The sequence below is a fragment of the Coniosporium apollinis genome, assembly GCF_000281105.1.
Source record: "Coniosporium apollinis CBS 100218 chromosome Unknown supercont1.42, whole genome shotgun sequence".
Taxonomy (NCBI): Eukaryota; Fungi; Ascomycota; class Dothideomycetes; genus Coniosporium; species Coniosporium apollinis.
The window spans coordinates 175,515-195,606 of record NW_006913304.1 but is presented as its reverse complement, the minus strand read 5'-3'; the positions used below and the strand labels follow the sequence as shown (position 1 = coordinate 195,606).

Below are 20,092 nucleotides of genomic sequence, written 5' to 3'. Positions count from 1 at the left end.
GGTGTTTGACAGCGTCCAGCGGCGCGAAAGCTTTGGATATAATATGACCACTTCGGGTTGTCAAAAAGCCGGCCTCTGACGTCGATGTACTCCTGAACTCCGTAGCTACTTCTCCCGGGGCTAGTAAGTAAATTCAAGCAGTCAGTATGCTTTCAGATTGAGAGCTCTATGAACTGGCCGCGCTGTGGGCGGGCGATTCCAAGGCAATATCATGGCGGGGTCCGAAGCATGATCGAACCACCCCACCGCCAGACTTGGAACTTGAAGATGATGCGCTTCAGGGATTGGGGGGTGAAGCTTTACTGGGCTGAACGGCCAATGGCGCGCTAAGGAACGTTGGCCGCCCGAACGAGTGGCTGATGGGCCGTCAAGCCGCAATCATGAGCTACTCCAGACGTCACTCGGCATCGCTGCCGACGGTAGTTAAACGTGGACGACGTGCAGCAATGGAGCAATTTGGAGAGTTGCGGCACGTCACTCTGCCGCAGCTCGAGCTTGCCGGAAGCTCCGAGAGTACGAGTACAAACACTCTACCTACCTAAACTTGTTGTGCTAGGTGAAACATAATCAACTCATAACGCCGCCATTGATCTTCTCCGCGAAGCTCTCAGCGCTGCAGTTTTACATCAATCTTCAAATCCCTGACTGTTAGCGGCGCATCAACATGCCTGGCGAAGTGATTGACAGACCGAACCCGGAGCCGCTGCCTTCCAACATCCCAGACGATGTCCTCTCTCTGGCCGTGAAGCTTGACAAGACAACGCTCTCCGACAAGGACAATGCCTCGCTAGTCGCCTTCCGCAAAGCAGCCTGCTATATTGCAGCTGGTGAGGAGCTCTCGCATGCTTCTGGAAGTCTTTCAATGAGAAGCTACTGACATGCAACGTACAGCGATGATCTTTCTGAGAGACAATGTCTACCTTGAACGCGACCTCACCTTTGACGACGTCAAGCCTCGACTGCTCGGTAGGCAATCATAAAGACACATCAACAACAAAGACATCCGGAGGCTAACGCGAATGTGCAGGTCACTGGGGCACATGCCCTGGTTTGATCCTCGTCTACTCACACCTCAATTATCTGATCAAGAAGCACGACCTGGACATCATCTATGTCGTAGGACCCGGTCATGGTGCGCCCGCTATCTTGGCGGCATTGTGGCTCGAAGGTTCTATGGGAAAGTTCTTCCCCGAGTACAGCAGGACGAAGGAAGGCCTTCACAACTTGATCACCAAATTCTCCGTCACTGGCGGCCCACCAAGGTTTGTCATTGATTGGATTTCCTTCAGCCCAGCTGCTGCTGACGTTGTGCCAGTCATATCAACGCGGAGACACCTGGAGCCATCCATGAAGGTGGTGAGCTCGGTTATGCCCTGGCGGTCTCTTTTGGCGCGGTGATGGATAAGCCGGACCTCATTGTAGCATGCATCGTTGGCGATGGCGAGGCCGAGACCGGGCCGACAGCGACGTAAGTATTCCAAAATCCGTATGGACACACAACCTAACGTGCATCATCAGCGCGTGGCACGGCTACAAGTACATCGACCCTAAGGAGTCCGGCGCAGTCATTCCAATTGTGCATGTGAATGGCTTCAAGATTAGCGAGCGCACTATTTACGGCTGCATGGACAACAAGGAGCTGACTACGCTCTTCACCGGCTATGGCTACCAGCCTCGCTTTGTTGAGGATTTGAAAGACATAGACGCAGACCTGGGCAGTTCAATGGAATGGGCTCTAAGCGAGATCAAGAAGATCCAGAAAGCAGCGCGTTCCGGGAAGCCGATTATGAAGCCAAGGTGGCCAGTGATTATTATGAGAACGCCCAAGGTTAGTAGACTGCTTGTTTTTGACGGCCTGCCATGGTTGCAAGATCCGCTAGGCTCAAAAAGCATCACATGTTCACCAGTAGCTTCATGAGCCGCATGCGCACCTGCTAAAACGATTTTCAGGGCTGGAGCGGCCCTAAGAAGGTTGACGGCGAGTTCATCGAAGGGTCGTTCCGTTCCCACCAGGTCCCACTGATGAAGGCAAAATCGGATCCAAACCACCTGAAGGACCTTCAAGCATGGCTAAAGAGCTATGGACCTGAACACTTGTTCAAAGAAGACGGCACGCCCACTGAAGAGGTCGTCAGCATCATCCCAGAGAGCGATCGTAAGAAGATGGGTCAGCTGAAAGAGACCTATGACCCTTACGTAGGCATCAAAGTACCCCAGTGGTCGAAATTTGGTGTGCCCAAGGGTGATGAAGTCAGCTGCATGACCGTCTGCGGCAAGTTTCTAGATCAGACCCTTCAGGACAATCCCACTACCGTCCGCATCTTCTCCCCAGACGAACTCGTCAGCAACAAGCTCGACGCAGTCTTCAACCACACCGGCCGGAACTTCCAGTGGGACGAGTTCAGTACCGCGCAAGGCGGCCGCGTCATCGAGATCCTATCCGAACACTGCTGCCAAGGTTTCATGCAAGGCTACACCCTCACCGGGCGCGTAGGGCTCTTTCCGTCGTACGAGGCCTTCCTCAGCATCATCCACACCATGATGGTGCAGTATGCCAAGTTCGGCAAGATGGCTAAGGAAGTATCGTGGCGAGGAGCAATTGGCTCTCTGAATTACATCGAAACCTCGACCTGGACCCGTCAGGAACACAACGGCTTCTCCCATCAGAACCCGGCCTTCATTGGCGCAGTACTGAATTTGAAGCCAGATGCGGCAAGAGTGTATCTCCCTCCGGATGCGAACTGCTTCCTCTCGACGCTCGCCCACTGCCTGCGGAGCAAGAACTACGTCAATTTGATGGTCGGCTCCAAAGCGCCTTCCCCAGTCTTCCTCTCCGTTGAAGAAGCCGATGCTCACTGCCGCGCCGGCGCCTCCGTTTGGAAGTTCGCCTCCACGGATGGCGGGCTGGAACCGGATGTTGTACTTGTGGGTATTGGCGCTGAGATCACCTTCGAAGTTGTGAAGGCCGCCGAGTTGCTCCGCGAGCTTGCACCTGCGCTCAGAGTCCGCGTCGTTAATGTTACGGACCTCATGGTGCTTGGCACCGAGGGAACCCACCCGCATGCGCTTACGAGCAACGACTTCAACGCCATGTTCACCGCCGACAAGTATATCCACTTCAACTACCACGGCTACGCTCCGGAGCTCAAGGGGCTGCTTTTCGGGCGTCCCCAGAGTGAGCGCATCACCGTCGAGTCGTACCGTGAGGAGGGGAGCACGACGACTCCGTTCGATATGATGCTCGTGAATCGCACCAGCCGCTACCACGTGGCTGAGTACGCGCTGAGGGGCGGTGCGAAGTTTAACCAGAAGGTCGAAGTGGATCTGGTAAGTAATATTGCGGATATCAAGCACCGGGTCGTCAAGACGAGGGAGTACATCTTGGCGAATGGGAAGGATCCGGAGGGGACTTATGATACGCCCGCGTTTGAGGGGCTGAAGAAGGGGAAGGGGGGTGAGCAGGTGCTGTATGAGGGATGATGGGCTGATGGTGCATGAGAGATAAGGTAATGAATTGAGCGGGATATGGAAGGAGAAAAGCACCACTTGTAGATTCCCACTGATCGCGGTGGATCCTAATATGAAACAATGCGGTTTACAAATTGCTTTGCAGAGTACTCGAGTAGAGCAATCACGAAGAGCTGCCAACGTCTCGGAAAAGCTCACTGAACAATGAGGAAAGCAGCTTCATGCCGTAAATGACGGCTCAATACAGAGCAGTCCGGTTTGCGGAAGTACTGTCCGCTCCGCTATTGGGTCTCACATGTGGTGAACGATTTGGAGAAGCGGCGTAGGGAGAGCTGTACGGAAGCCAAGAGCTGATGGGCCAACATTTCAGTCAATAGCCAGCGGTGAGAGGAAAGTACTACAGTTCACGATCTGTTCCCAGGCTACGAACTGACATGACAGTGAAGACAAGCCGATTGTTTGAAAGGGCGAACTTGTACAGAACTGTGTTCAATTGCAGGCGTCTTGCCGCAGGTGCTCCACCACGAAGCGTACATGACATCTCACGATCACTGCACACCTCCGTCAGCCAGCTTGACTGCTACGCCCACAATATCGTAAGTCTATAAGCTCTCCTTGAACTCTGCGTCCTGTTAACGCAGTATTCCAGACTACTGCAGCTGAGTTCTTGTTGGCAAGGTCTTCGATGCCGCGGCTTGTGATCGCGCTCCTTCCTCAAACATCACCACCTCGACAACCCTCGCTACCGCCCTCGACGCCCACCTTCCAACTCTTTCGCCGGCCTCCTTCGCCTTCCTTATGGCTCGATGCAAAGCGTGCAAACTCGCCAAACGGCTTGGCGGGGGATCTCGTCGATATAACCAGCTCTTCCCGTCCTCTTCTCTTCTCTCATCAGCATCCACAGCGAAGCATCTCTTAGGGTAAGTCTTCCCTCTTTCTCATCTAGCACCGAGATCACACCTTATCCTCTCTCTTCCTCGCTCAGTACCCGCATCTCACCATATCCAACCGTTTTTCCTCGCTCGAGCTTCTGGCTGACTTTTTGCAGGCCAGTATAGCTACCAACTTGCACTTGCACTCTCACGGTACGTCCATCCTGCTCGCATTTCAGACTTCCTTTGCTGACTGATTGACATGCAGACCACGGATCGAAGCTTCGCTCGTCTCTCTGAACGTAAGTCCATCTCAGACCTCACTCATTGAGCTTGGCTAACCTGCTTGCACAGATCAGCAAACACTCAAATCAAGCCCCTCAACCGTCAACATGCAGACAGCTCTCTTCGTAAGTTCATCCCATCCTTCCAGCACTCCCATCCTCCAATCATCTTCCATCTTGAACCACTGCTGACCGTTGCTTCTCTCACAGCTCCTCGCCACCGCTGGCTCCCTTGCCTCCGCCGGGACCATCAAGTACAAGAACGAGCCGCATCTCACCATCACCCTCTTCAACGAGCAGGACTGCATTGCCAAGGTCGAGCCGATTGACATCAATCACACCCACCATGTCGGCAAGTGCTGGACCAAGGACGTCGGGTTCCACAGTCTCAAGTACACCATCGACCCGAAGCACAGCCATATGTCTGGCCGCACTTGCCATGTCGACATCTGGCAAGGTCCGAAGTGCCAGGGCCCGGCACAGAAGGGCGGCGACATCTTGCTCGAAGTCGGCTCCTGCCGCAACACCGACCACGGCCTTCCGGCTGACAAGTCCGGTCTAGCGCACAGTTACATGGTCATGTGCGACGAAACCAACCCCCCCGAGCCTGAAGTCGAGCTGGAGCTGAAAACCATCGTCTTCACGATGACCAAGACCAAGCGCGATCTGGAGACACCGGCGCCTGCCCTGGCTCAGAGGTATGCACAACCCAGCAGACATGACAAGCACCCAGCTAATCACATCGCCAGGGATGACGATTTCGACGCCTCCGGCGCAGCCAAGACGGGGATCAACAAGGGGTGGCACTGGGTCGCTGACCCCGTCTCTAACTTTTTCGATCATGATCGCCGTGACGCTCCCGCTCCCACTCCCACTCCCGCGGCGGAGCCCACCATCGACGCGACCGTCGGCGAAGGCGGCGTCGAGGTGGTCTATATCAGCGCTGAGGTGGCTCCGAGCGCAACCAAGATCGTCGCTTTCAGCTCCGAGGATGGGTACGAACACGTTTACCTCCAGGGCGTACCGGCCGACTTCCTCAACGACGAGTAGGTTGCTCCGCTTTCTTGTATGTCTTGTGTGAATGGGTAGCGCAAGTGCTCTGGACTCTGTTCCTTTCTCTGTATCAGTGGTGGCCTTGATGTTTGCTGGCGCTTCTGGTCTTGAGTTTTGCTGCTGTTCTTAGAAAAAGTTGATTGCTTTCGATCCAACTTTTGAGTATCTTGACTGGTCGTGATTGGTGATTCTGACTGCTCTTGATCTTCTGCTCGCCTTGCCCCTCATCCTGGCATGTTGCTTTGGTCCTCATCTGGCCTGGCTCTTGCCTTGCCTTGCCTCTGCTCTCGCCTGCCTCCCATCACCCAATCTACAGGTGTTCAAGCACAGTTTGGATGTTTTTAGACTCTACTAACAGAAGCATATCCCGGCAGAGGGAGTCGTGAAGTGTGGCCGAGACGGAAAGAAAATGAGTTAGAAAGACCGCATAGATAACCTAACCCCAGCTTCTTGCTTATCTCTCATAAAACAAATGGCAAAAACTCAAATCGCCGTTTGAGAAACTCACCTCGAGGAGGTTGGTTTTTTAGTGGGGTTGGGTTGGTGACTGGAGAGGGCGGTGCGGTCGGATCGGTCGAGGATCGGGGTTGGTGTAAGGTCGGTGGGACTCGAACTCGGGGCTCGGAGGGGATCGGGTGGGGGGTTCGTGTTCCACGTTGACCAGAACCACCCGGTGGTGGTCGCCGGTGGAACAGGATTTCCACTGCGGCACGTGGATTGTCGACGGGGAGAGTCATGAATTTTGGGGAATATGTAGCAAGAAACGAGTGTGGGGGGGTTTGCTTTACCGTTCACTCGGTGGGTGGAGTCAATGTTGTCTTGGTGGTACGTTGGTAATTGAGGTTTGGCTCGTCCCGTTCGTACTGGTGGTAACGTATACTGGCTTATTCGCTGTCAGTATACGGTTCAGACGTGTCAAATGATTCTATCATAAGTTATTGTAAGCTTTAATATTGGCAGCTTCGGACCTGTGGGTTGTACTGCCTAGATTGTGTATTATCAATAGGTCCGTTTCACCACCACAGAAGAGAGCAATAGAGAAACGCTGTACTTTCAGCATTGTGATAAGTAGAGTATACTTAGATCAAGAGCAGAGGATCCCATCACCGCCGCTGTCTCATCTGGCCTCGACATGCATCTGCACCTTGAACGCCCCCCAACACCACGCTTCCTCGTATGTCCGAGTGTTGCCATCGACGTCCAATTTGCACCACGACGACTTTCCTCACCCCCCTTCCCAGATTTCCGGCCACCGAGCTCCGCCTTCGCATCTCCCACCATCCATCTTCATCCATCCACTTAATCCCCCTCAACCACACCCTGTCATCTGCCACCCTAAGCGCCATCCCCCCAAATCCCCACCACAGCCATCGCAAACGCCACCCCCGACACCCCCGTCCTAACCACCTCCGCAAACCCAAACCTCTCGACCGCGCCCCTAACCTCCTCGCCATTAACCTCCGCCTCCGCCCTCTCCCCTTCCTCCCCAACAACACTCTTCAGCCCGTCCTCATCATGCCTCAGCACATAGTCGACCGCGCCGCCGCTCGCAGCCACCAGCGCCGTCCACAGGAGATACGGGTGTCGGCCGCGCGCGGGGGAAATGATGAAGGCGAGCGAGAGGGAGGTTACGGTCACAGCGGAGAGGAGGCGCAGGTGCCGTTTTGCAGTCGTTTGGAGGTGCAGGAAGGAGCGTGCGCAGGAGGTTGCGGTGGGGAGGGCGAGGAGGGAGGGGACGCTGTGGGTTGCGAGGGTGTAGGAAAGGCCCTGTTGGAGTTGGGGTTAGTGGTGGCTCGAGAGTTGCGGTGGGGTAGGAGAGAGGTTTGCGCCGGCGCAAGGGGGTAGAGAGCAGCTTGAGAGGGTCGGGAAACTGGTGAAGAACGGCGGAAGATGGGGATACGGTGCTGCGTGGGTGGTATGGCTTACGGTTAATAGGCCTAGAGAGAATGTGCCGACGAACTTGGAGAGGGAAATCGTGGTTTTGTAGGGGCAGACCATCTTGGGGGATGTGCGCCAGTCGACGGCGATGGTCTATGCCAGCGGTTTGATGTGTAGATGGTCGCTGCTTGGAGTATTGGGTATGTGCAAGTGAGGTAGCAGTGTTGATGTAGTGAGGAGAGGTTCGGTATGACGACGGAGCGGCAAGCTGTCGGTTCCCAGTGACGCCCGAGCTCAGCTCCGCCCTGCAGGACAATGGTCGCGTAAAGTTGCATCTTGTCGTCTCTCATGGAATCGCCAGCAACAACATCCATTGCGCCCGTTACGGGAGGTCTCACGATGCTGTACACAAATACAGTCAATACCCGCTCGGAGAACCACCACAGAGCCATCGGAGCTTCACAGAGAGCTTTCGAAGTTCGAACGCCCAGTCGCTGCGGAACCATTTCAGCTCCGCAACCTCGGCAAGCACCTCGAACTGCTTGATGGCTTACGGACATTGTCTGCGCATCACCGTCTCACGGCCGTAGACAAAACGGATCAATACTCCCGGCCCACGCAATCAGACCTCGACTGTATATAAGGAACATATCTCAGTCCAATTATCCGTCTGTACATTTCCGCTCCGAAGCGCACTTCCTCAAAACCACCCACCATGCCCATCCCGAAGTCCGAATATCTCAGCGAAGTCTGGAAGGATGGTATCTTCAGTATGGTTATCCCCCTCGCCGCAATCAACCTTTCTACTCCCTCCTATCCAGATAAAACTACAATTGGAATACCCCAGTCACCCGCTAACAACTTTATCCACCAGACAACAAAGTCGTCTTCTGCACCGGCGGCGCCGGCACAATCTGCAGCGCCCAGGTCCGCGCACTAGTCCACCTCGGCGCCGACGCCTGCATCCTGGGGCGCAATGTCGAGAAGACGGAGCGTATGGCTCAGGATATCGCTACTGCGAGAAAGGGCGCAAGGGTGTTGGGGCTGGGGGCTGTGGATGTGAGGGATGCCGGAGCGATGGCGAAGGCAGCGGAGAGGTGTGTGCAGGAGTTGGGGGGGATTGATTTTGTCATGTGAGTGGAGGTTTCTTCCGGTGTAGGCGGAGGTGAAGATATGGACGACAGCTGGTGTGGAAAGGAAGCCTGAGCGGGAGCATTATGCACCGGCGCTGCCGCAGTCAGCAGCCCCTGGAGCGCTGGGGATTGGGACTTGGATAGCTTTCCTAGGCGACGACGCACAGCGCTGGAAGCTTGAAAGACGAGGTGTTTAAGACACTGACACAACCACAGCGCCGGCGCAGCAGGCAACTTCCTCGCTCCAATCGCCCAGCTCTCCCCCAACGCCTTCAAATCCGTGATTGACATCGATGTGCTTGGCTCCTACAACACCGTCAAAGCGACCCTTCCCTACTTGCTCAAGTCCGCCGCCGCCCACAAGACAGATGGCAAGATGCGTAAGACGATCTTCCATTTAGCCCTCTTTTCCCTCTCCCAAATTACAGCCTATCTTGGGGACGAGGCTTACAGGTAAATATAGCACCCAAGAACGGCACCGGCGGCCGCATAATCTTCGTCTCCGCAACGATCCACTACGCGGGCGCGCCCCTCCAAACGCACGTCTCTGTGGCCAAAGCAGGTGTTGACGCGCTCTCAGCCGCGGTATGCATCGAGCAGGGTCCGCGGGGCATGACGTCGAACGTCATCTCACCTGGCCCCATTGCTGGCACCGAGGGCATGGAGAGGCTCTCAAAGAGTGGAGAGGAGGCCCGCAGGGCGAGTGAAAAGAACATACCGGCCGGAAGGTGGGGCACTGTGAGGGAGATTGCGGACGCGACGGTGTACTTGTTTGGGGACGCAGGGAGTTATGTCAATGGGGAGATTCTTGTTGGTGAGTTTGATTGGTCCGAGGATGTATGGGGGATTGAGTGGTGGTCACGTGCTGACTGTGATGCAGTTGATGGCGGTTCGTGGCATACGGGTATGCAGCCGGGCGCGGGATTCAAGTATCCGGACTTTTTGCTGTCGGATGAGGTCGTGAGTGGTGTCAAGGGTACAAAGCAGTCGAAGCTGTGAGCCTCGGTCAGGGCTGGGTGCTATCAGCCACTCGGGGTGCCTGCGGCGCGTGTAGACAGTTGAGAGGTCTGTCATCGTATCACATGATCTTGGGAACTACACAGCGTCCATTCCATACGCAGCTGTGAAAAATGGCACACTGCCAGCTACAGAACAAAGACCACCAATTATGAGGGCGTCCTTGATCATCAAAATGATAATCCGCTTTATCGTGTCTTGTCGTTGTCTGCTACGTTCGTGTTCAGGTTGAACAAAGCCTCTTGGATCTAGATTGAAGTCTCTTCTGGGCAAGCGTAGATACACGGCCGGCTTTGGAGTGTGGCATTGTTGACAAACGTGTTTAGCAGGAAGGACTGAGCGGACTGCTCCCTTACCACTCACAAGAGCTGTGGGAAACACAATTCCACCCGTTTTGGAGTGAAGGATTCATAGCAATTTTTCTACATTGGAGCATTCTTTGAGTCGATCAAACGTGGAATGAGATCATTACCTAGGGCCACGTGGAGAATGTTTTGTTTGGAGGTACTGTTGCTTCAACGCCACCGTGTGATGAGGCTACATTTCAGAGATCTCGGTGGCTTGTTTGTGATGGCAGTTTCAGAACCCCCTGCCGGTCACTAGGAGCTGTTGTGTTTTCTCTCCCTGTTTAGCGGTCTTTACAGACCGTTGCGATGTGGAGCCTCATCTCTTCTAGTAACGATCCCATGACTGGCGCGATTGTCTGGCGCAAGTCGCCGGTGTGACGCGCCTTTGAGTGCAACGGTCGAGTGATGCAATACCAATGTGCTCGGTAAGAAGATAGACAATACTGAAGCCGTGCGTCGAAAGCTTTGACAATCTTCCATCCACGGTTGCAGCTCGGGTGCGAGGCGCAGCGCGCTGGAGATCTGGTGATCTCGCACCTGCCTGTTTCATGAAGAGGCTCATATACTAAGCCAGATGCCCAAGCGCCTTCAATACTAGCATCTCTTTTTATACCTCATCAAGGAGGTAGACTTCTCGATGTGGAAATGAGGTATGACAGTTCAGCGTTGATGTTCATTTCGGTGTTTATGGCAGCCGCCGCCATGATCGTTGTGGAATTGTCCGTCAACGCGCCGGTGACGGACCGAGATGAGGATTGACAGGGAGAGAGGAACGACGGGAAATGAAAATCACGCCGAATCGCCAGAGCACGTGCAGTCCAACCGGCGAGAGCCTGGCGCCAAGCTTCGAGATCGTCTTTTAGCGGTGGTCTGTTCGTTGAGGCGCTTCCCGCGTGTGGCGCTCTCTCTCTCTTGCTTACGGCATATGCAATTTTGCTTTTGGAGGCCGAGGATGTGCTTTGGTGGTGCCACAGCACATTTGGCTTCAAGAGCGTGGTGTTTCATGTTCATGCCGTGGCCTCCCGCTGGGAGTCTTACGGCACCCTGATCGGCTCAACGACCACAGCATGAGCTGCGGAGGCGATTCCTTTGTGTAGAGAACGAGCAGTCGGCCAGGGTTATGCGTGGTGTCAGACTATCTATCAATGCGGCAAAAAAGGCGCAACTGCAGCACGAGAAAGAACGGTCCACCAATGATTTCTTCTTCCTCGCGCGTTGAACTGGCCCGCAGGACAGTTCACCCCGCATTTTCGTAAGATGCGGCTGCTTGAATACGGCCAGCATGGGGATCTCGGCGGATGAGAAAGCGGTCTTGGGATCAGCTTCACATCTCGGCTTCAGCCGTTTTTCTTGGTCTCCCTGCGGACTCGCTCGCTCCGCCCGGTTGATGGCACGATTGCGTGTCGTAGCGAACTAGTTACAATATCAAGGCCGGCCCCCCGGGTCATGCTGCTTTGAATTGAGAGGCAAAATTCAAGGTGGTCACCGAAGCTGCCGGGGTCGCCTCCGCCTCAAGGTGCTTACCGGTTTATCGCCGGGTCTCCTCCTCTTCTCCACATGTCGCCACACACACCTGCTGGCTGCTTGCTCGTGCAAAGGCGTATCAGAGTACTGTGGCACGGCATGGAGAAGGGAGACTGTGGTTTCATGAACGTCATGATGTAGAGACGGCCCGTTGCGATGGGCACACTGTGTTGCCGTTGATCCCATTTCATGATCGCATTTCACATTCTTTCGACTCCCCAACTGCGCTGGGCGGAACGACGGATGTCCCACGGCTTGGCCAAAAGCGAGGCCGCGGCCAGTTGCTGCCCTGCCACCTGCCTAACCTTGTGCGAGCAAGTTGAAGTTAAGCGGCAGGAGGCGCAAGGTCAAGCCTTTCGAAGTTGCAATGCGAACCTGGGTTGCAGGGGGAGAGCAGGGAACCCTGGCGCGCTTTCGGTAAGCTTGGATCTCACTCTTTCCTTTGCTGCAGCTCATCCTTGAACCTTGCACCTTGCACCTTGAACCCTCCTTCCCGCCAGAAGATCGACGCCCACTCACTCTCCCCAAACTCCACTTCTTCCCTCTATCTTTCTCGCCGTCATTGCACTCTCTATCTTCATCCTGCTCGACGGGTGCCCCATCGTCGGCGGGCCTTTTACAATGCTAACTCTTTTTACTGAGCTTCTGTGTTGATTGAGGTGGGACGGAATCTGGGCCCGCGGCACACCCTTCCGCCGAACCTGGTTGCCGTTACCAGTCGTTACTTCAGAGTTACGTACATTGCACACTCGTTCAGAGCGTGAAGAAGTGCGGATGAGCGCAGACCGACTTTTGTACCTCTCTGGAAACCTGTCTGTTCCCCATCGACCTCGCAGCGGCCATTGTTCGACTACATTCCGGCCTCGGTGTCTCTACTGCATCGCTCGCCTTACACCTTCATCTTCACTCCCGACATCGTCTTCGGATCACACGGCAGAGTTTCTCGAGCCGTCTAACCACAATGGCGGGCTTCCACACTGGGCCCTGGACGCTCGTCTCCGGCTTGCTGCTGTTCTGGACAGCGCTGGTCGACCTCGCACACGGCCAACTTGTACAAACGTACTGCTCGAATCAGAACACAGGCCCAGACGGCGCTCAAGGTGTGTAGAGCAGAATCGTTGTGTTCAATGCGTCCGCACACGTCTTCAGAAGCATCCGCTGACTCGGCGCAGGCTCGCATCCTTGGCAGACAAACGGATACTGCTTTGACCAATGCAAAGAGAACTACGCATTCGCAGTCGTACAAGGAAACTACTGCTGGTGTAGCGACTACGTTCCTGGGAATCAGCTCGACGTGAGCGATTGCAGCGCAACATGTCCTGGTTATCCAGACGAACGCTGCGGCTCGCCAGACTCGGGCTTGTACGGATACGTTCCGCTCCTTAGGGAGCCTTCGGGTACTCTGAGCGCAAGCATTGCGGCGGCCACCAGTGAAGCACCCAGCACGGTTAGTAGCACATCCTCTGCGACTACTTCATCCGCCTCCCCGTCGACTTCTGTATTTATATCTTCGGTCTTTTCTGTGGAGCAGAAGGACACTGTCTTTTCGTTCGATATATTCTCATCGCCTTTGTCGTCTTCATACTTGCCGTCAGCGTTCGTGAGACCATCATTCGTGATACCCTCGTTCGAGTTCTCTGTACCATCTCCAACTCCGTCGTGGACGTTTGCTTCAGCGGTAAAGCCATCTATACATCTCTATCGAGTTCTTTTGGACTGTAATTTTGACAATCATGCAGAGTCCCTCATCGGCTCCGCCTATTTTTTCCTCTGCTGCGTGGCAGCCTTTTGCCGATCCAGAGACCGTTGTCGAGACGGTTACTGAGTCGGCCCCGGTGGTTACATCTCTTGTTACTCTTGTATGGGCGGGCCTGTTCCTTATCTGACGTTTTCTGTCACATCTTTTTAATACCCGTGCTGATCCATGGATTAGATCCCATCATCACCGTCACCAGACACGTCATCCTCCCCATCTCAATCATCCTCATCACCGCCTTCCAGCTCGACACCTCCTTCAACCACACCTCCGCCTCCAGTCCCAGTAGCCACACAAGCACCGGCGCCGAACACCCCGGCCGGGCCTACATCGTCATGGACACCAACTCCTGTGACCGAAATACAAGTCATTACCATCAGTGGCGAAGCAGTTACACACACGGTAACTACTACGCCTACTGCTCCTCCAGAAGCGATCAGTCAAACTTCTGGGCAAAAGAAAGTATCTGGAGGAACGATCGCCGGTGCAGTGGTCGGAGCAGTGGCTGGTGTTGGAGCAATCGCCGCTTTGATCCTGTGGCTGCTATTTTTCCGACGAAGGCGCAATGATGACTCTGAAGACACCGAGAAACCCAGGATCAGTCCTCGCAGAAACACGAGCACTATGAGTCGGACTGGACTCCTGAAGTCGGAGAAACCAGAGTCAGCAGTTCCGACCCTTACGCGGAATAGTGTGCACGGGATGGACAATCTCGAGACTCCGATATCGGAGAGGAGGAACAGCAGACCTCTGTTCTTCGATTCACGATTGAACCCTTCCGCATTAATGGACCACGATAATGGGAGCCATGCAAGCGTGATCTCAATGCAGGATAACCGGGATTACACCCGGACACTTGGCGTAAGCTTTTAAGTAGACTCCATGTTTCTGAACCACTGTTGACATTGGAAACAGGTCAGAAACCCTGATCCGACAAATTCCTTCGATAAGGAAGCCCGACCCTCGTTTTCCCGTGGCTCGTAAATAATATTTACTTCGTCTCTCATTCACCAGCATTTAGCAGCGGCGTTTTTCCGGCGTTCGATACCACCGTCCGCTTTCGCGGCGCTTCTTGAGGGGCTTTGGGGATTTTCCCTGGCAGACCGGTTGTGATGCCGCATACATCTAATGGCTTTTATGAGCTTTTTGAATGTACTTGTAGCGTTTGTTCTGTGCCTCGCTGAGGCAAGGTTAATATTTATTGGTGGATACATGGACGCCGGTCGTTAAAAAGTTCAACGTTGCGGCGTGGTTCGGGGCTGCATGGAGTCGAGGATGTGGAGTAGTCAGTCCACTATGAATGAGAAGGATGAGGTTATCACAACTGAAGTTGACCATGCAACGTCGATGAACATGTGGTATCTTATCTCTTGTCTGCTGCTTGTTCGGGCATGACATGTGCTTGGCGTGGATACAGTCCTAGATTGAAATCAACGTCCAATCTCCAAAGAACGTTTCAGCACCCTCACTATCATGGCTGGCCCTCGCTATGTACTAGATTCCAACCGAACAACATGACTCATACAGACCCGGCACACGCAAGACCGACAATAAAACAGAGAAGTCCGTGAACCATATCGCACCGCCGAATATCAACCACCACCTCCGAAGCGCACATTCTCCCCACATACCCCTCCTACCCCTCCACGCGCGCTCAGGCACACCGACAAAATGAGCAAGATGTGGGAGGTCGACCCTGAGACCAGGAGCAAGGTGCGTAGACTCCTCACGCCGCAAAGAGGAGGGGTACGACACAGGCAGCTGGCGCACATATCGGCATGGTTGTTCGTTACGGGCACGGCTGACTGGTTGCGCAAAACAGTTACTGGAGATTCAAAAGCAGAATGGCAACAATGCCTGCGTCGACTGCGGTGCGCCGAGTCCGCAATGGGTATACACCTCTCCTCCTCCCCCAGCTTCAATCGGTCCTCCCACACCCATACTCCCCCCGCTCTGTACACCCGCGACGGCCCGCCAATACAACACCCCAGAGACCCCAGCTGACACCCCTCCCCGCCCCTAGGCCTCCCCCAAGTTCGGCATCTTCATCTGCCTGCAATGCTCCGGCATTCACCGCGGGCTCGGCGTGCACATCTCCTTCATCCGCTCCATAACCATGGACTCCTTCAAGCACGCCGAGGTGCTGCGCATGGGCGCGGGCGGCAACGCAGCCTGGCGCGCCTTCTACGACGCCTACCCCGCCAACAAACTCGAGGGCCGCACGTTCGAGGAGAGCAGCATACAGGAGCGCTACGACTGCGCTGCGGGCGAGGAGTGGAAGGAGCGGCTGGCGGCCAAGGTCGAGGGGAGGGAGTTTGTGCCTGTCGTGGCGGAGAAGAGCAGGCCGGTGGGACGGCAGGCCAGGAAAGAGGCCGCGCCGCCCTCGGTCGGTAGCACTGGTGGCAGCGCGGCAGGGAGCCGCTCGCACACCCCACTCGCGCGGACACGCTCGACGGACTCGGCGGGGCCTCGCGCCGGCAGTCCAGCGCTCGGCACAGCGGCGATGGGACGGAAAGCGCAAAACGAGGCCTTCTTCGCGCGCATGGGGAATGAGAACGCTACGAGACCGGACGACGTGCCGCCCAACCAAGGGGGGAAGTATGCAGGGTTTGGATCGGAGCCTGCACCGAGCAGTAGAAACGCCGCTGGAGGAGCGGCACCAGCGATACCTGGCGTGGACGACTTTCAGAAGGATCCGGTTGCGGCGCTGACGAAGGGGTTTGGGTGGCTGAGCAGTGCGGTGGGGAAGGGGGCGCAGGTTGGGTATGAGGGGTGGGTCAAGCCGGGGGTGCAGAAGGTGTGTTCAGCTCTCATGCTATCCCTGCAGGTGTGCTTCATCCCAAGCTGATACTGACTCTGTTCTCGCTCTACAGCTAGCAGAAGCAGACATCGCAACCCAAGCCCGCCGCACCGCCGCCCAGCTCTCCCAAGACGCCCAAACAACCCTCTCGCGCTTCGTCGAAGGCGACGATCGTCGGCCTCCACGGCAAACCTCCAGGACCACAGCAGCCACAGGCGGTCAGGCATCGGTGGAACCAGACAAGCGCGACTTCTGGGACTCGTTTGGCGACGCCCCGAGAGGCCCCCCAAAGGAGAAGAAAGACTTCTGGGATGACTTCGCTGCCGCTGGAGAAGTGCGGACGACAGCGGCGCCGAAACCGAAGCCAGGGGCGATTGGGACGGGCGTTGTCAAGAAAGCTGGATCTGGGGCGGCGCATGGGCAGGGGAAGGGGAAGGGGGACGATGATGGGTGGGGTGATTGGTGAAGCATGAGGGTTTACAAGAATGGAGTTGCTCTTGGGGGAGTTTGGTTGATTGGCGGGGCTAGACGGGGTCGGAGCGGCTGGGATCGAGAGGGACGAGGGACGAGGGACATTTATACGTATCATGGCAAAGTGGAGTCCGGACCACGCTCTGCTAGCCCGAGTTGAGCGCCAGAGAAAGAGAAGTTAGGGGGTCGCATGCCAGGCTTTGGGTCTGGCGACTGGATATAGCAGTCAAGAAGAGATTAGAGCATCTGGGCAATAGCCCAATGATCCGAGAAGCAGATCGATTCTCTCCGTTATATCTTGCCCTCCCTCCTCAACCCCTCGTACAACGCCCACCCCACCAGCGCCTTGGCGTCTCTGCCACCCTCGCGCCACAGCTCCTCCAGCCGCACAAGCTTCAGCGTAATCTTCTCTCCATGATCCCTCAACCCCGTCAGCTTTCCCTGCCACTCCTTCAGCGTGTCCCTCTTCACGCGTCTCTGGTGCAGGAAAATCGGGATAAACTCATCGCTCCCCCCAGCGCTGGGATACGTAGCCCGTTGCAGTTTCTCGCCCGTGCTGTCTCCTGTCGGTGGTAGGGCCAGCTCGGACATGTTGACCAGCGAGTCTTCGGAGACTTCGAGCCCGGTCTCTTCGCGGATCTCGTTTGCGGCGCCACCGGCGAAGGAGCCTTGGTCGCTGAGCATGCCGGCGGGGAGCTCGGCGAGGGAGAGGGAGCCTGCGGGGATGCGGGGCTGCAGGGTCAGGAGGACGTGTTTGTCGGTTTCGGTGTTCTCGGGGACGTCGTCGGGTTGGAGGACAATCTTGGATCGTGTCGGTCAGCTTTGGCGAGGATGGTTGAATGGGAGGGAGAAGTCGTACCATCATGCCGACGCTGCCGCCACGTAAGAAGACGGAGCCGGGAAGCTTTTCGGAGTCATCATTGGAGACATCGGCTTTCAACTTGATGAAGCCGATCTTGTCACCACCGCCGAAGAAGTCGACGGACTGAATGTTGATGCTGCGGAGCTTGTAGGGGGAGGAATTGAAGGTGTGGTCTTCGTTCTGCTGCAGAGACAGGGAGTGCTGCAGGGTTGATATCCAGTCCGTAAACGGCTTGAAGCCTAGGAGCTGGTCCTTGGAGAGGTCTTTTGTAAGGTTCACTGTGCACTCCGGCGAGGAATTGGGGAGGGTGAAGCTTGACATGGCGGCTCTCGTAATCAGGTTGTATGCGGAGTTTGGGATGTGATGTGCTGTCAGCCGAAGTCGAGAAAGCATCGATATTGTGGAGCGCTGCTTGAAGCTGCCATGGATATGTCAATTGCCGTTCTCGATGCCTCACATTGATCGTGACGTCTGACAGGGTCCAGAGCAATCCCTGCTATGCGGGACATCGGCGGCGGAAAGAAGACCAGGATTGCCGGAGCGGATATCTTGGCTGCTCCGCTCTTCTTCGACCCCACCGCCACCTTAAACTACTTCACTTGGTAGAGTTCATTGCAGAACTTTACCTGTTTCGTTCGTAAGTTAGGACGCTGAGGATTGTGTGGTGTAAAAGGGGCTATCTGCTCTGGTCCTCCTGCTCTACGATATCAAGGCTTCGTGAAGTCAGCTTATCAACGTATCGACCGTGGCAAACTGTTGACGCCCGCATCTTACAGATTCAGTCTTTACTATATCTTCTTCGAGGCTTAGTTCTCTTCAAACTTCGTCGAATCCTTGGAGGATTAACCAGAGGTCTCAATAAGATCTCTGATCACAATGGGGACACTCACTGGCGATATGCCGCGTCTCGCTGAACACTGCCCTCACAAGCTTCCAACGTCTTGCCGGCTGACGGCCACACCCTTGTGCTGCGCCTGTCAAGACAAGAGACCTCATTCGCTGACGTACCGGATCTATGTCGACGGCGTTGGCTTCGTATCGCGCGGTACAAGGTGGCAGGGCTACTGCTGGTACTGCAAAGGTGAGGAAAATGATGTGCTGCCGATAATGTTCAGAGACGCTGACTGCTAGCAAACAGAGTTCTGGACGAAGCGTGTAGAGGTAGCACCGATTCGTACTTGGAATGCCGAAATACCTGAAAGTCCCGACCAGACAGAGTTCCTTAAGAGATGGTTCGAATTCCACCAGGGCTACCGGTTAGTAAAGCGCGAGGATGGCTCCGAAGAGAGGAGGGCGGTTCTCGGTGAGCCATGGAAAGACGTTGCCCCTGGAGAGTTGCCTAGAACGCTCGACGAGCTTCGAACGGGAATCCGTGAGATACCTGACGACCCATCCGCGAACCTCCAGGACTGGCTTCAAGAGACAATGCCCGAGCCCTTCGAGTCGATTGAAGATACTCTGAATGCGCTGCTAGAAGAGTCTGACTCAGATGCTGAGGATAGCCGACCTTCACCAGAGGCCGGATCTGTAGTGATAGTCGCTGAACCCGAGTTGGATGCAGAATCGTCTCCCCTTATCCAAAGGTCTCCGCGACAGCCGGATGTAAGACAGCGCGCTCGTCGTGAAGTCAACTCCAACCAGTCTGGACCTCGCCAACTGACAGTGTCTTCCAACGAAGCTGCTCCCCCACAAACTGAGCAACAAGCTCGGCATGAGGTCGCTCGAAATCGCTTGGAAGAAGCTCGCCACTCTAGGGAGCGAGCTGCGCTTGCGCTGGAGGAGGCAGAGAGCGAGGTTCAGGCCAGACAAGAAGAGGTCCGACGTATCGAGCGCGAGCAGAGGACTGCAGAAAACTATACTCGCGTGTTCGGTACTCGAGAAGAGATAGAACGACAAGGCGCAGATTACGAGAGTCCCATCGGCGGCATGTTCAACAGGGCCTGGGGCCGGTTTCGAGAGGCTGAAGAACGCCGGAGGGAGGGAGTCCCAGCGCCTCAAGGCGATCCTTGGAGTAGTGCAGCTCCAGCCCATTCTAATCCGACATCGACACTTACGCCTCCGAGCAATTCTTCGCTCAATACAGCACCTCCGCAGTCCACTGCGACGACGAGATATGAGCCGGAATTCTTGACACGTGAGATTAACCGGATATCAAACGAGGTTCTCGACGATGAAATGCGTGAGCTCCTTGTACAACGAAGCATCCTGCAATCGCTACGAGATCGCTTAGACCAGATACAAAGCAGTCCAGTGCAGCAAGAGCTCCAGGATGTGCCAAGCCAAGGTCTCGATGGAGGCGACCGTCCTGAGTCGAAGACCGACCAAGAGATGACCAAGACGGTGGACTGCAAAGTCTGCTACCAGCAAATAGCAGACACAGCGGTCCTGCCTTGTGGACACATGGTTATGTGCCAATGGTGTGCCGATGTGCACATGCCGACCCATGAGCATGACAGAACTGCGCTGAAGACGAAGAAGCCGTGCCCGGTCTGTCGAAAGAAGGTCAACAAGCGGGTCAAGATATTCCTCGCCTGAACGGCTTTGGGCGTGGCGGGAGGGCGTTGTTGCAACCGGCGCTTGTGAGCGGCATTGAAGTGTGTATCATGCTCTTACTCGCTCTCCGCCAC

At 55.5% G+C, this 20,092-nt stretch overlaps 8 protein-coding genes across 8 annotated transcripts; 6 read left to right on the top strand and 2 right to left on the bottom strand.

Annotated features, from left to right (window-relative positions):
- Positions 1 to 664: 664 nt before the first annotated feature.
- Positions 665 to 3,480, top strand: W97_07623 (uncharacterized protein; the record flags this gene model as incomplete). The annotated part of the gene is made up of 6 exons (XM_007785492.1): positions 665 to 827; positions 892 to 966; positions 1,028 to 1,262; positions 1,316 to 1,468; positions 1,519 to 1,828; positions 1,951 to 3,480. 6 exons carry the CDS (start codon positions 665 to 667, stop codon positions 3,478 to 3,480), a joined length of 2,466 nt encoding a protein of 821 aa, XP_007783682.1.
- A 1,122-nt stretch (positions 3,481 to 4,602) lies between these two features.
- On the top strand, positions 4,603 to 5,674 carry W97_07622 (uncharacterized protein; the record flags this gene model as incomplete). Its single annotated transcript, XM_007785491.1, has 4 exons — positions 4,603 to 4,642; positions 4,695 to 4,750; positions 4,835 to 5,322; positions 5,374 to 5,674. The coding sequence occupies 4 exons, from the start codon at positions 4,603 to 4,605 to the stop codon at positions 5,672 to 5,674; spliced, it is 885 nt and encodes a 294-aa protein (XP_007783681.1).
- A 1,338-nt stretch (positions 5,675 to 7,012) lies between these two features.
- W97_07621 (uncharacterized protein) lies at positions 7,013 to 7,675 on the bottom strand (the record flags this gene model as incomplete). The annotated part of the gene is made up of 2 exons (XM_007785490.1): positions 7,013 to 7,444; positions 7,604 to 7,675. The coding sequence occupies 2 exons, from the start codon at positions 7,673 to 7,675 to the stop codon at positions 7,013 to 7,015; spliced, it is 504 nt and encodes a 167-aa protein (XP_007783680.1).
- A 595-nt stretch (positions 7,676 to 8,270) lies between these two features.
- W97_07620 (uncharacterized protein) lies at positions 8,271 to 9,687 on the top strand (the record flags this gene model as incomplete). The annotated part of the gene is made up of 5 exons (XM_007785489.1): positions 8,271 to 8,325; positions 8,430 to 8,688; positions 8,905 to 9,068; positions 9,152 to 9,502; positions 9,569 to 9,687. The coding sequence occupies 5 exons, from the start codon at positions 8,271 to 8,273 to the stop codon at positions 9,685 to 9,687; spliced, it is 948 nt and encodes a 315-aa protein (XP_007783679.1).
- Positions 9,688 to 12,537: 2,850 nt separating this feature from the next.
- Positions 12,538 to 14,316, top strand: W97_07619 (uncharacterized protein; the record flags this gene model as incomplete). Its single annotated transcript, XM_007785488.1, has 4 exons — positions 12,538 to 12,676; positions 12,749 to 13,023; positions 13,510 to 14,193; positions 14,248 to 14,316. The coding sequence occupies 4 exons, from the start codon at positions 12,538 to 12,540 to the stop codon at positions 14,314 to 14,316; spliced, it is 1,167 nt and encodes a 388-aa protein (XP_007783678.1).
- A 687-nt stretch (positions 14,317 to 15,003) lies between these two features.
- W97_07618 (uncharacterized protein) lies at positions 15,004 to 16,598 on the top strand (the record flags this gene model as incomplete). The annotated part of the gene is made up of 4 exons (XM_007785487.1): positions 15,004 to 15,045; positions 15,155 to 15,223; positions 15,356 to 16,129; positions 16,206 to 16,598. 4 exons carry the CDS (start codon positions 15,004 to 15,006, stop codon positions 16,596 to 16,598), a joined length of 1,278 nt encoding a protein of 425 aa, XP_007783677.1.
- Positions 16,599 to 16,894: 296 nt separating this feature from the next.
- On the bottom strand, positions 16,895 to 17,786 carry W97_07617 (uncharacterized protein; the record flags this gene model as incomplete). Its single annotated transcript, XM_007785486.1, has 2 exons — positions 16,895 to 17,404; positions 17,463 to 17,786. The coding sequence occupies 2 exons, from the start codon at positions 17,784 to 17,786 to the stop codon at positions 16,895 to 16,897; spliced, it is 834 nt and encodes a 277-aa protein (XP_007783676.1).
- A 694-nt stretch (positions 17,787 to 18,480) lies between these two features.
- W97_07616 (uncharacterized protein) lies at positions 18,481 to 20,000 on the top strand (the record flags this gene model as incomplete). Its single annotated transcript, XM_007785485.1, has 2 exons — positions 18,481 to 18,535; positions 18,604 to 20,000. 2 exons carry the CDS (start codon positions 18,481 to 18,483, stop codon positions 19,998 to 20,000), a joined length of 1,452 nt encoding a protein of 483 aa, XP_007783675.1.
- Between the last annotated feature and the right edge of the window lie 92 nt (positions 20,001 to 20,092).